This window comes from Malaya genurostris, chromosome 1 (assembly GCF_030247185.1).
Source record: "Malaya genurostris strain Urasoe2022 chromosome 1, Malgen_1.1, whole genome shotgun sequence".
Lineage (NCBI taxonomy): Eukaryota > Metazoa > Arthropoda > Insecta > Diptera > Culicidae > Malaya > Malaya genurostris.
This window is the reverse complement of record NC_080570.1, coordinates 126,282,789-126,295,943: the sequence shown is the minus strand read 5'-3', so window position 1 is coordinate 126,295,943 and position 13,155 is coordinate 126,282,789. Positions and strand designations below refer to the sequence as shown.

At 37.7% G+C, this 13,155-nt stretch overlaps 2 protein-coding genes across 2 annotated transcripts; one reads left to right on the top strand and one right to left on the bottom strand.

Moving 5' to 3' along the window:
- Positions 1–9,616: 9,616 nt before the first annotated feature.
- Positions 9,617–10,918, top strand: LOC131425724 (probable cytosolic iron-sulfur protein assembly protein Ciao1). The gene is made up of 2 exons (XM_058587821.1): positions 9,617–10,016; positions 10,080–10,918. Exons 1-2 carry the CDS (start codon positions 9,737–9,739, stop codon positions 10,817–10,819), a joined length of 1,020 nt encoding a protein of 339 aa, XP_058443804.1. The 5' UTR covers positions 9,617–9,736; the 3' UTR covers positions 10,820–10,918.
- LOC131425722 (uncharacterized) lies at positions 10,900–12,534 on the bottom strand. The gene is made up of 3 exons (XM_058587820.1): positions 12,516–12,534; positions 12,099–12,170; positions 10,900–12,045 (listed from the first exon to the last, which is right to left on the bottom strand). The coding sequence occupies exons 2-3, from the start codon at positions 12,161–12,163 to the stop codon at positions 11,055–11,057; spliced, it is 1,056 nt and encodes a 351-aa protein (XP_058443803.1). The 5' UTR covers positions 12,164–12,170; positions 12,516–12,534; the 3' UTR covers positions 10,900–11,054.
- Positions 12,535–13,155: the final 621 nt, after the last annotated feature.

The window sequence follows — 13,155 nt, the reverse complement described above, 5'->3', positions numbered from 1 at the left end:
TGTTCTTACCCTTCAGTGTTGCTAGTTTTATAGAAAACTCGTTAAAGTACATTGTCACTCTGACAGTGTATTGTGCATGCAGATGAAAATCGGAAGCGACGTCTCTCTCGCCTGATTATGTTGCTCCAGCGAAGTTCACTGTGCACCAATGGTATGTAGACTGTCATGCGATATATTAATCATTCATAATTATTCGAAAAACCACTCCCTTGTAACGTTCAGTTTCAAACCCATTGATTCCCAAACATACATTATCAACTTTAAGCGCATTCAGAAAGTAATATTCCATCGTTATGTGCTTCGATAGTGGAGGCAAGACAATGTATTCATTTATGTTGCAGCACGTGGTTCATAAACAAGACAACAAAATATGTATAAAGTAACATGATTCTATCAGTTGATGTATAGGAAACGGCAGTTCAACTGACGTCGCTCGGCAACGTCGCTGCGCTGGACTGTCCAGAGAATTGCAGATTAGTGCTGCAGCGACAATATCATGACAGTGTACCGCACGACGCAAAATGTGTCCTTGAAAATTTGTCAAAGTATTCCGTATTATAATTTGTATTTGCTAGTACTCTTCATGAAATGATTCTGTACGCTATGAATCGGCTACGAAGTCTGTTGAAACCGAAAGACTAAATTCCACAAAAGGAATGTAATGTCAAGATTTTGCTTTGGTCAGCCCTCCGGGTCTCGGGATTTTCACTGTGATACCACAGGCTTTCTACAGTCAGTCGCAAAATTGAGTGCACGCATATAGTTCATTTAGTAATTTTCATTTTTAAAGGGACTATTTCTTTTTCATATGAATGGCGATCAAAACAAGATTGAATTTATTGAAAATTCGTTATACAAAAGCAATTGAATTTATTGGAAATTCGTTATACAAAAGCAAAACCTTCGATCTTGCAAAATTGAGTGCACAGTTAATAAAAACAAGTTTGAAAGTCGCTTGTCACTTTATTCAGTATTTGGTGTGTCCTCCTTTGGCATGTATCACGGCTTGTAAGCGATGCGGCATCGATTCCACCAGGTTTTTGGTCACGGTTAGTGGAATGTTTTCCCAAATATTTTGAATTGCCGTTTTGAGGTTTTCCTTATTTGTTGGGTAAACATTTTTTAGCCTGTTCTGCACCTCACACCACAATTATGGTGATATCCACAAATAGTTTAAGTATGATTGGGTTAGCGTGCAGTGAGTTGTCAGAGCTGCTGGAGGACGGGTGAACACTGTAGTGAAAGGCCGCAAACGGGTGTGTTGAAGATAAGTGGATATCTGCCGAATCACACATGTCACTTTGAGAAACCCCTTGAAAACGATTTCATTTTTATTCCCCATCTTTTTCGATGTTCTTAGTAAATTTATACTCTCTGACGTACGGAAAATGTTAAAGTCAAAATAAAATTGCTTACAATTGTGATTTTAAAAGAATTTATACAGATTCAGCCAAGACCATTTTTGTCGTGAATACGACTTACTTTACTTTGGGGCGCTTTTTCAAAATTTTCCCTCTGAGAGAGTGATAAGTTTTTGATCGTGAATATCTGTTGTTGTATCTAACGAATCAACATAATTTTTGCTACACGTCATCGGAAATATGATCACAATTTTATGATAAAATTATCAGTTGTGTGACATAATCTCAAATAATTCTAAATTAAACTGTTCTGAAATGTTTGGTATAAACGAGTATCAAAGAAGATAATTCATAAGGCGCGTTTGCCTTTCCCGAATTTTGAAACCTCATAGCTCAGTGATCTGTAAAAGGATTTATATAATCTAACTACCAATAGAATAGAAATTTTTCAACTTAAACGTGTATAAGCAACAGAATTGAAGTATTTCAATAGCACACTATTGAAAAACCTGTCTCATTTGACCCATGTCAACACCAGCCAATTAGAACGTGTTCTGAGGAAGATAACAAAATATCTGCTGCTGTACAACAAATCGATCGAGTAAAATGTTCCGAACAGTTCTTAATATCTTAGTAAGTTCCACAATTTGGTACTTATGAAAGGCAGGAATGAATTCCCTACAGCATCCTGAGAGTTTCTTTCAATGAAATACAAATCCAAAATGAAATAATCGACAATAAAATTCTACATGCTGCTATTTTTATAGCCGTTAGGACCGCCCATTAGTGAAAAAGCTACAAACGCAATCACGTAAAAAGAAACCTCTTAACAAAAATTGGATCAGTTTGGATTCTATCGTCACTGCGAGCAGATGTATCGTGTGTCGTATAAAAAGCTAGTTTCGCTTCCGACAAGAGCGATTACGTCACAGCTGCTAGTCGTTTGCAGTGGTGAAAAAACAACGAAAAGAGGACAACGGTGGGGAGCATCACACAAAATCAGCCGTTCTAATGGCTCTAAAAAATTTCTAAAGAACTATTAGGATTTGTTGTTCGCAAATCGAAGGTAAATATCCTCAGTTTAGTGCAAATCTAGAACAGTTTGGTTAGATTTTTGCTCTTTTCGCTGTGTGAAATTCACAGTAATCGAGATCAAGTGAAGCCTTCTTTGTTTTTGCGAAAAATGTGGAAAAGGGGAATGCTTGCTTAATTCATACAATTGATCAACTAATTGATATTCGGAAGTGTTAAGGAACATGTCGGTTGTTTTCGTATTCACGACATCCAGTTATGTCTCTGACATTACCCATCCGCCTTTTTTTTTGCTTCAACATTCAACAACAAGCCTCGGTAAGAAGAATATTAAGGTAGGTGATTTACTCTTTTTAATTTCAGTTTCAATTATTTACCGCCTTCTGATTAGCTTTTGTTTTCTGAGACAGAGCCTTCTCTTGTTGTTATAAATCCCAATAGATAATTTGGAGATAGTAAACTCTATGTGCTCCTTAAAATTTAACTTGGAATCCAGAAGAACACCCAGGTCCTTAACAGACGATGCGCGTTCGAGAACAATTTGTGAAATATTATAGTCGAACTTGAAAACAGACTTTGAGCGACTAAAAAAGATAACGAAGCATTTAGTGGCATTTAAAACCATTTTGTTGATGTTGCACCCATTAGTTAACTTACCGAACTGTTCTTGTAGGAACTCTGAGAAAGCTGAAGACTGAATTATATGGAATATTTTAAAGTCAAACCAAAGATAAACTCAATATTACAATGTCCCATACGATACATTGAAAAATGTTGGGTCAGTAATCGTGAACCAGTTGGTTCAGTAATAATATAATTTTATTGACCCTTCGTACGGAAACAGTACAAGTTAGGAAAGAAGCAAACATATGTTTATATTCAGCCCATAATGATTTCTTGCCTCAACTGATTTTAATGCTTATGGGATGAGGAAATAACAAACTAAATAAATTCTAGGCAATGGTTTTAATTAGTTTTTACTTTCTTATTGTAAGAATCACAGGATATGAAGCAAAATTGCTTAATATCGTTCATACTGTAACTTGATATTTTTTCAAACATAAACAATCATTGTCATGGTTACGACGCATTTACCGGCAGCGACACCTGCCAATGGAAAATGGAACCAAGAAAAGGAGGATTCTTTCGAAAATTTTCATATCGGAAGTAGTGATTTGCAACATTTTTATCGTTCATTCAATAGTACAAAAGGATATCAGCAATAAAAGTACACTCGATTTTGAAGTGATTACTACTACTTTTTTTAGTGTAAGCTACGATTAAACAAGGAAAATCTTCAGAATTGTGTGAAATTGGGTAAGGTTAGGTTTTTTCGGATCAACATTTTTTTAAACAGAAACCAGTGTTATGTTGATTTCTCGAGTACTAGAATGTATAGCGATCAAGTACTATTTATTTTGGATACTTATTTCCAGGCATTTGAAAAATGGTATCAAACCAAGTTTAATGCTGTTTTCTGAATAAACGGTAGATTTCGCACAATGAATTAGGATCAACATTACCACCGCAGAGTAAAAACTTTTTCTTTAACATATACTATAATTTTTTCAATGAATTTATCCGTTTTTATGAGAAATCGTTGAAAAGGTGGAGTAATTAAAAATTTTCCTACCGATTTGACAGCTCTTGCAGAAAGTATCATCTCTAAAAAAGCAGCGCCTCTACATTTCAGTTTTACGACAATGTGCCAATCAAACGCTTGTTGTTTTGCTTCAGAAGACCGAAACTGACAGTGAACCGACCTCATCGAGGGGTCCTATTCAAATGATACATAAGAAATCGCAAACTACTCTATCTTGAGTTTATCTTTGCCTATATTATGTTCACATAAGATTTCGTCCAAAAAAAATCCAGAGCCCAAAGAATGGTAATTGTTGGATAGTGGAACTAACAAACTATTAGAAAAATTTCTTATCACCACAGATGGAATTCCGTCGGATCCAGCACTAGATGAACGTTTTAACTATTTCTTCTTCGTTTCTTTTCTTCTCCAACTTCGCTTCGTAAGCCTATCGTGTAAATTTTTCTTCAAGAATGCGATTTTTATCACAAATGTAATTGCAATGTCATCATTTATATATTAAGCAATTATGTTTTATTCTATAAGATATATATTTCGTACATTTAATGTAAGTATATCATTTTTCGTTTGTGTCATGCTTATCATACATGAAATGAATAATGTTGTATGACGATCCACATTTCCTTTACCTGAAAAATACCAACAAATAACAAGAACTTCATTAGGAAGCAAGTTTATTCCCCTTTGCGTCTGTTATAATGCAATCACAAATATTTATCATTTATTTCGTGGTAATAACCACAAATGCAAAAAGAAATGAGATTGATTTGTTTTCATCAGAACAAGCCTGCATTGAACTCGATTCAGTCGATCAATCGGCTTCGGTCGACGTCAAGATTAATTTAATAATTTTTCTAGTCGAATATTGACATCAATTTATGTCATAAAGTAACACACTTTTGTCTTATGTTCAAAGCGAAACACTTTATAAAAACCCTTCTTAATCCACCTAGTGGTGTGATAATGCCTTTCTCTTCTTTCATAACAGTCTCATGAAAATATATTTCATACTTTCATTAAATAAATTCAGATACAAATTTTGACACCGATTGATTCAAATTGATTCGAGTAGTTCACAAAAGCATGCTTCAGTGTTTATGTCGCACAGTCAGCATCATAGTGCTTGACATTTGCGTTGCCTATTTGTATGAGAAGAGTGATGCTAATCTAAAAAAACCCTTGGAATTTTCATATATCTTGAAAAATCACCATAGCCCCCATAGGGGGGAGTGTACATGAAATTTTCGAAATCGAAAAAAAAATGTTGATGCCAAAAATCTTAGAATTGCATAAAACGTCGAGATTTAGTGTCACCTCGAAAAAAATTTTTTTTTTGAAAATATCGACTTTCTGGGAGTTAGTAAAAAATCAAAATATGAAAGTCCCAGAAAGTCGATTTTATTCAAAAAAAAAATTTTTTATGTAACACTAAATCTCGACGTTTCATGCAATTTTAAGATTTTTTGCATTGAAAAAAAATTTCGATTTCGGAAATTTCATGTACTTTCCCCTATGGTGCTTTTTCAAGATCGAAAATTTTCGAACTAAAACTGATGGGCAGCACCCCTTCCCATGTCCGATTTAGCTCAAATATTGCATGAGGACTTTTTTCGAGATGCTTAAACTTCTGAACAATAGCGCTTTACAAAATTAGAGGTGATTCCAAAATATTGGCACCCTTACCACAGACTAACAGACATGACAGTATGAGTAAATTCTTATAAAAATAATTTTTCGTGATGCACTAGTTCCACCTATATTGTACTGCGCGAACTATTTACTATCGGTACACCCCTTGTGTTACGTAAAAGTTTTTTTACTAGTTGGTTTCCCCTCGTTTGTCAGCACCGATGAGCTGCTTGCAGGGATGCCTGATTTCATCAAAATTTTTGAAAATGAATCGTCACAATAAATTATTGGATTACGTTGATAATATATTTAACTTTTTCGCGATGTTGGAAGGTAACCATTTATTTGACTCAACGTTGTTCATCTAGACTATTTTTTATTGTGTTGGTAGTTTTCACCCGAAATTAAGTGGCGGCAGACCAGAAGCAAGTGAATATGTATTAAATCTGTATCCTGCATGAAATTCGCATGGACGTATACAAATCAATACATTACAGGTAATTCTGCATGAATGGCAACTCTGTTGGTAAATGAAAAAAATAAACACAGTCTAGATGACAGACAGGATGTTTTTGATAGGTTAACGTGGCGCCATCATGACACATGTGAGTACTGTCCCAAATAAAGGAATATTCGAAATGACCGTTAAAATGATTGAAGAATCTAATTTGAGTGTCCTGTCTGTTAGTCTGTGCCCTTACATACATTAGAGCGGTAAAACACAACGTGTTTTGTCGGTTACGTCACTTATACCATTATATCTCCGGAACCAAAATGCACAGCCATTTGGTCTTTGTACTTGATCAATGGTCCGATAATAGCTTTCAAACGAGTCTAAGTTTGTTAAAATCGGTTCAACCATCTCTGAGAAAATTGAGCCCGTATAAATATCTTCGAAAAGTGCACACAGACACAGACACACACAGACACAGACACACACAGACATTTTCCGATCTCGTCGAACAGAATCGAATGGTATGGGTCTCCGAGGCTTCGTTCAAAAGTCTGATTTTCCAGCAATTCTTAATACCTTTCTATAGAGAAATGCAAAAAGTGTGGATTTTTATCAGTGTAGAGCGCCATAGACTCCAGCCCGCACGGCCTTTTGGCTACCTGAGCAGCCATGGTCACCAGACGGCTACCAAAATTGATTCAGTGACGGCTGTCAAATCCAATTTGGCAAAACATGGTCGCCTGTATCTTAGTTAGTCGAGCGTTTTCATTTATTCACCTTCGCTGAAAATGTTATAGGTGTACGTCTGTCAGCGGCGAGGGAGTCGGTTACCAGAATGGCTGCCAGCCATATTTTGACCGCTGGTAGCGTTTTGTCAGCCGTCTAGCAGCCATGCGTATGCGGGAGGTAGGCAGATTTGTCTTCATATCTTCAAATTTCTGAAACAAACTGCAGACAAGTTTTTAATATATTATTATTATTTATTTTGTCTTCGATTAGAGTAAAAACTATTGCACAGACTTATTATTACCTATCTAGTCTAAAAACATTAACTTAACAATATTTTCGATTTAAATGTGTCTTTGTTCATAGTAAAATCAAACAGATGATAAACTCTATTGAATTGATTACAGCAAACATCCATTGGATTATTTTGTCCATACTGTGTGCGATGAGCTGATCGTCGTATGAAGTCCATTCTTCGCAAAGATCTTCCCGGAACATTGATATGAATCCTTGCCAGAAGTGTGTTATTATTAAGCAAATCAAAAACGAAAAGTCGTTGATGAAATATCCGCCGGTTTTGCAGCGTGGGTAAGTTGATGAGAACACAGCGATCTTCGTAACGTGGTAGCTGAAGCCGATTAAGCCAAGGAAGTCTTCGAAGCGCGAATCGGACAAAACATTTCTGCACTCGTTCGATCCGGTCGATGTGAACGTTGTGGTATGGAGTCCAGATTACAACTCCGTATTCTAGAATACTGCGCACTAGAGCAATGTAAACAGCCTTGAGACAATAAACGTCGTTAAAGTCTTTAGTGTTGCGTTTGATAAGTCCCAGGACGGCAAAAGCTTTAGCAATAACCATCGAAAGCTGTTCGGTGAAGCGTAACTTACGGTCGAGAACTACGCCTAAATCTTTTACAGAAGAAACTCTTTTGACTGGATTCGCCATCATTGAGTATTCAAATAAAATTGGAGACTGAACTCGTGAAAACGTTATGGTATTACATTTATTAACATTAACACTCATGCCGTTTCTATTACACCAATCTATGACACATGCAATGTCCATTTGTAGCGCACAACAATCTACAAGGCTTGTGAAGATTCGGTAAATTTTTTAATCATCGGCATACATTACTTTAAACGACGACAGTACATTGCAAAAATCATTCACAAACAGAAGTGGTCCGAGATGACTTCCTTGTGGAACACCTGATGTAATATCAAAAGAATCAGAATGTACAGTTCCAACTCGAACTGAAGCACTACGATCTGTAAGGTACGAAAGAATCCAGTCAGGAAATCCATTTCGTCTCAATTTTTCAACAGCGAGTTCATGAGGAACACAATCGAAAGCTTTAGAAAAATCGAAATACACCGCATCAACTTGTTGTCGTTTTTCAAGCTTGTCAATCAGAGTAGAAACGTAGCTCATTAGATTCGTAGTAGTTGATCGTTTTTTGACAAAGCCGTGCTGATCGGTTGTGAGGATATGCTTTACTGACGGGTAAATAATATCCAAAAGCATACGCTCGAAAACTTTTGGGAGACAACTAAGGATAGAAATGTCTCTGCAGTTCGTGACGTCATGTACGTTTCCGGATTTGTGAACTGGTACTATTACAGCTTCTTTCCATTTCGCAGGAAAATAGCCTTCAGCGAGAGAACGATTAAAAATAAGAGATGCCGGCAAGGCCAAAGCAGATGAGCATTGCTTTACAAAAGATGGCGGAAGGCCGTCCGAGCCCGGTCCCTTTGATCCATCAACTAATCGTAGATTATTATGCACCTCGTCTTGGGTGAAAACAGCAGCGGGTAGATTCACATTATAGAACGGTAGACTATTCAAGTATGATTCTGACAAATGTGGTGAGTTATTACTTAACACGCTTTGAAAGAATATAGACTTTTGAAAGTCGCGATTTTTGTATATATTCGTCAAAATTCACAGACTTTTAGAATTTCGCGGATTGTTTTTATGCTCGTACTCAATCTTTATAAAAAAAAACTCGAGTTCACAGACTTTTTTGAGTTTACAGACTTTTTCAACTTTTCAAGAAGATATTTGAAATTTTTACCTGGACACGACCAGGCACTCCGAAGGAAAATCGGAATAAAATGTGTTCGTGAGCGATTTACCGCCAGTTACCGCAAATATAGTGACCCCTTGTTAATGATAAAAATGAAATTCTCAAGCAACACTGTTCTGGTTGCTACAACATAGTTACCAAGGTACCCTAGAAATAAAAATAAACAAATAAATTTAGAAAGTTCGTCTGAATTCGAATATCGCAAGATTGCTTCTGGGAAGTTTTGAAGATTATTTAAAATATGTCTTATAACAGATTTATAATTTCAGTTTGACCAGATGGTGGTGTTTTGGAAGAGCCTACAAGCTTTTTAATTTAGTGAGCTTTCAAATATGAATCTCCAGAAAATATACGAAATCTAGCTGTGTATATACCAGATTTCGCTGTGGAGCTCTACATGAACTTCGACTGCGAACTTCACTATCAATATATTCGAAAATTTGACGAAGTTACCATTTAATTGTTTCTTCATAAGTGTTTGAATACGGGTCTAAGTCGTCTTAATCGTTTAAATTTTTCGTCATATTTTCCCTGTATGAGTTTTTATTGATATTTGAGTTTATATTCGATAGTATCAATTGAGTTTATATTCGATCTTTACGATACAGTTTAAAAGCGAGTGGCAGGTCGTGTCGTCGGCGCCTTTTTCTTGCCACCGGTCTGCAGGAAACGTAATGGTCGGGAATTGTGAGACCCCCTTCACGTTTAACAACCATCAAGTGACATTGACATAACATAAAAACAAATAATCGAGCTAGTCTTTGGTGATCTTTATGTGCAAGTTTTTTCGTTCAAGCATTTTTCTGTAACTTTACTGATTCATTCAACATTTCCTAGTAACATGGGCAAACTGGTCTTGCTGCAGTGTTTGACCGGTCACAAAGGACGCGTTTGGGGTGCGGGATGGCATCCGAAAGGGAACATACTGGCCACATGCGGTGAAGACAAAACGATTCGGATATGGGCAGAGGGTGACGATGAAAACCAACGGTGGGCTGCTAAGGCAGTGCTTGCCGATGGTCACAACAGAACGATTCGCAACGTTGCCTGGTCTCCATGCGGACAGTATCTTGCATCGGCTAGTTTCGATGCTACGGTAGCTATTTGGGATAAAAAATCGGGTAAGCGCGAGTAAATCAAAGATTTGCGGCATCATCATCATTGCCCTTTTTACTTTTTGACAGGAGAATTTGAATGTAATGCAACTTTGGAAGGTCACGAAAACGAAGTAAAGAGCGTAGCGTGGTCCAAATCCGGTGCATTGTTGGCAACCTGTAGTCGAGACAAATCCGTTTGGATTTGGGAAGTCGCTCAAGAAGATGAATACGAATGTGCTGCGGTGCTAAATTCGCACACCCAGGATGTGAAGAAAGTAGAATGGCATCCACACGAAGACATTCTGGCTTCGGCTAGCTATGACAACACGATCCAACTGTACAAGGACGATTTGGCGGACAGTGACTGGAGTTGTTTCGATACACTCGACTCGCACGAATCCACCGTCTGGAGTGTGTCCTTCAATGCAACCGGAAAGCGATTGGCTAGCTGCAGTGACGATCAAACAGTGAAAATTTGGCACGAGTATAAACCAGGAAACGAATTTGGGATAACCTGCCCGGACAATGCACCGGTGTGGAAATGTGTTTGCACCCTGTCCGGATTTCACAACCGAACTGTGTACGACATCAGCTGGTGCAAACAGACTGGTTTGCTAGTGACCGCCTGCGGAGATGATATGATACGTGTATTCAAAGAGGTCACCGATGCCAACCCAAATGAACCCAACTTTGAGCTGGTGGCTTCCAAACATGCACATACGCAAGATGTCAACACGGTTGAATGGAACCCGCTGGTCCCCGGATTGTTGGTTACAACCAGCGACGATGGTGATGTTAAGCTGTGGAAATTTGAGGCAGACGAGTAGAAGACGCTGGTGCACTGTTTTTGCGAAAGATGCACAGAAAATATGTATTTAGCTAAAGAACAGATTCCGTTATAAATATATTGGTTTTGAGTAAAATTATTTTTATTATTTCGTTTTTGTTAACGCTCCGTACTTTCAGTTTACATTCAGTTCTGATTTGTATTTACTGTCCTTGACAACAACTATACCTTTTCATGGCAATTCGATTTAATTCTAAAGCAAATATCAAATGTTTTTAGTTCAACAAATCCCCTATTTTATTATCACTGGATGCCCCTAATAAACTCACATCATCATCCAAAGCAGGCGATGATCGTTTTTTGTCAATGTTATACTCAAAGCTTGATTCTAGACCACCTTCTTTACTATCAACATCAATCAGATTCCCCTCGCGCAATTTCGTTGAATCCAAATTGTTCAATTTCGTTTCGCATTTGTCATGGAATTCACTATCTTCCGAGTGTGTCGAATGCTTCGAACTAGGACCCGCACGTTCGTGGCAGATTTCGCCGTTGTCGACGATTAGTTCGTCGATGTTGGTAGAATTTCGCATTGTCGCATTTGCAGTTACGTTACTGCCAAGACTATCGTCAAGCAACGGCACCCTGGCAACTTCTTCGCGCGCTTCCTTGCGCAGCGTGATCCAGTACATTGCCACATAAAACAGAACCGGTAAACAGGAAAATACGGAAGCAAACACGATGAAGTATTGCTGCGAGTGTTTCTTGTCCTTGCAACAGTTGTATTTGGCACTCCAGTCATGGCGAGTTAGATTCATTTGGTCTTCGATATCAAAACAGAGCTGGTCTCCGCTGTATTTTTTTAACCCTGCGTAAAGATTTTGTACCGAACTATAATTGGATGCACAAGGATCGCACGGGTTCAACGGGTAAGTGGCAATACAAGCATTCAACTGGTCTGTTAAAAAGTGAAACTCATTCGTCCGATTCAGGTTATCGACACAATTCTGACAATGCGCCTCTTGCCAAATTGAGTTCATTTGATCATACAATTTTTGAATAATATTCAAACGGTTGATGTGGAAATGACATGTTCTGTCGTGCACGGCCTTTTCAAAGGCCTTCGTTGCTTCCATGTAATAGTCAATAGAAGTGTTATTCGAGCAGAACCTTGCAACCGGAAGCATCTTCTGTGGAATTATTTTAAGAAATTCCGTGTACTCTCTTACAAACCTTGTTATATTGTTACATTCTATGATAACCTTACTGAAAAAAACCAAAAGTTCAAATAAATCCTAAAGTTTAGTTGTCATACATACCTGTTAGCAAAATCCAAACTGCCAAAACATCCAAGGCACAGAATCACTATTTTTAGGATATTCATTATGATGCTAAAATATCAAACAATTATTAATGTATTATCTTATCGCCACTGACTCACTTCAATCGAATATGAATATGTCGGTGAGTCAGTGCTTGTTGTAAGTTCTTCTTCTTCTTCTTCCTTTCTGGTTGGCGTCACCTCACTTGAGATGACGCCGAATTGATGGCACAGCAACTAAGGCTATATTGCCAGTTAATTTTCGTTTATAGTCCAGTGGACTTTCTTTTCACTTGACTACAAGCGAAAATCTCGCTGTGTGGCTGCGTCGAATCGTCAAAGTACGGCTGAAAATCCTTTCTTTCTTGCGAAATACTCGAATTTTCCCCGGACTAACACGATGCAACGTGCTCACCCGTTGAGAGTTTCACCGGAAGTGCTTGTTGTAAGTTACAAAACCAATCAGCAGCAAAATTCTATTTGTTTTTTTTTTACGGACTCATTTCATTATTGATTTGATTATTCCATATCGACACTCTTACCAGCCGCTGCCTGGTTTTGGGTAAAAACCTACCCAAAGCAAACTAATGTCGTTTTCGCTTGAGAAAACTGAAACTGACACAGGGTAGTTTCATCAAACACGGTTTCTCGTGAACTGAACGATTAACCACAGACTCAGGGATGCCAGGTCATTTTTTCAAAAATCTGTGATTAAGCCAAAAACCAGTCTGTGAAAATCTGTGCCCGTTACCCGTACCATAATAGCAGATCGAAGTCAATTTGGTGGGCAAAAAAAAGGTCTCACTACCAACACGCTCTGTACCTTTTTCCTCAACCACTCTGTACTTTTTGGTGCTAAACTGTGCTCGATTTCAAAAATCTGTGATTTATTCCAGAATCTGTGGAAATCTGTGATCATTATCTGAAATCTGTGAAAATCTGTGCCATTTTAAAAATCTGTGAAACACAGATTAATCTGTGAACCTGGCATCCCTCCAGACTAGAGATGGTCGGGTATTGGCATATTGTCGCAAAACTGAAATGTAGAGGCGCTG

Coding starts and splice junctions, on each gene's coding strand:
- LOC131425722 (XM_058587820.1), bottom strand. CDS start 12,163: ATGAATATCCTAAAAATAGTGATTCTGTGCCTTGGATGTTTTGGCAGT. Junction 12,046..12,098: donor AGTTTGGATTTTGCTAACAG/GTATGTATGACA, acceptor GGTTTTTTTCAG/TAAGGTTATCATAGAATGTA.
- LOC131425724 (XM_058587821.1), top strand. CDS start 9,737: ATGGGCAAACTGGTCTTGCTGCAGTGTTTGACCGGTCACAAAGGACGC. Junction 10,017..10,079: donor TATTTGGGATAAAAAATCGG/GTAAGCGCGAGT, acceptor ACTTTTTGACAG/GAGAATTTGAATGTAATGCA.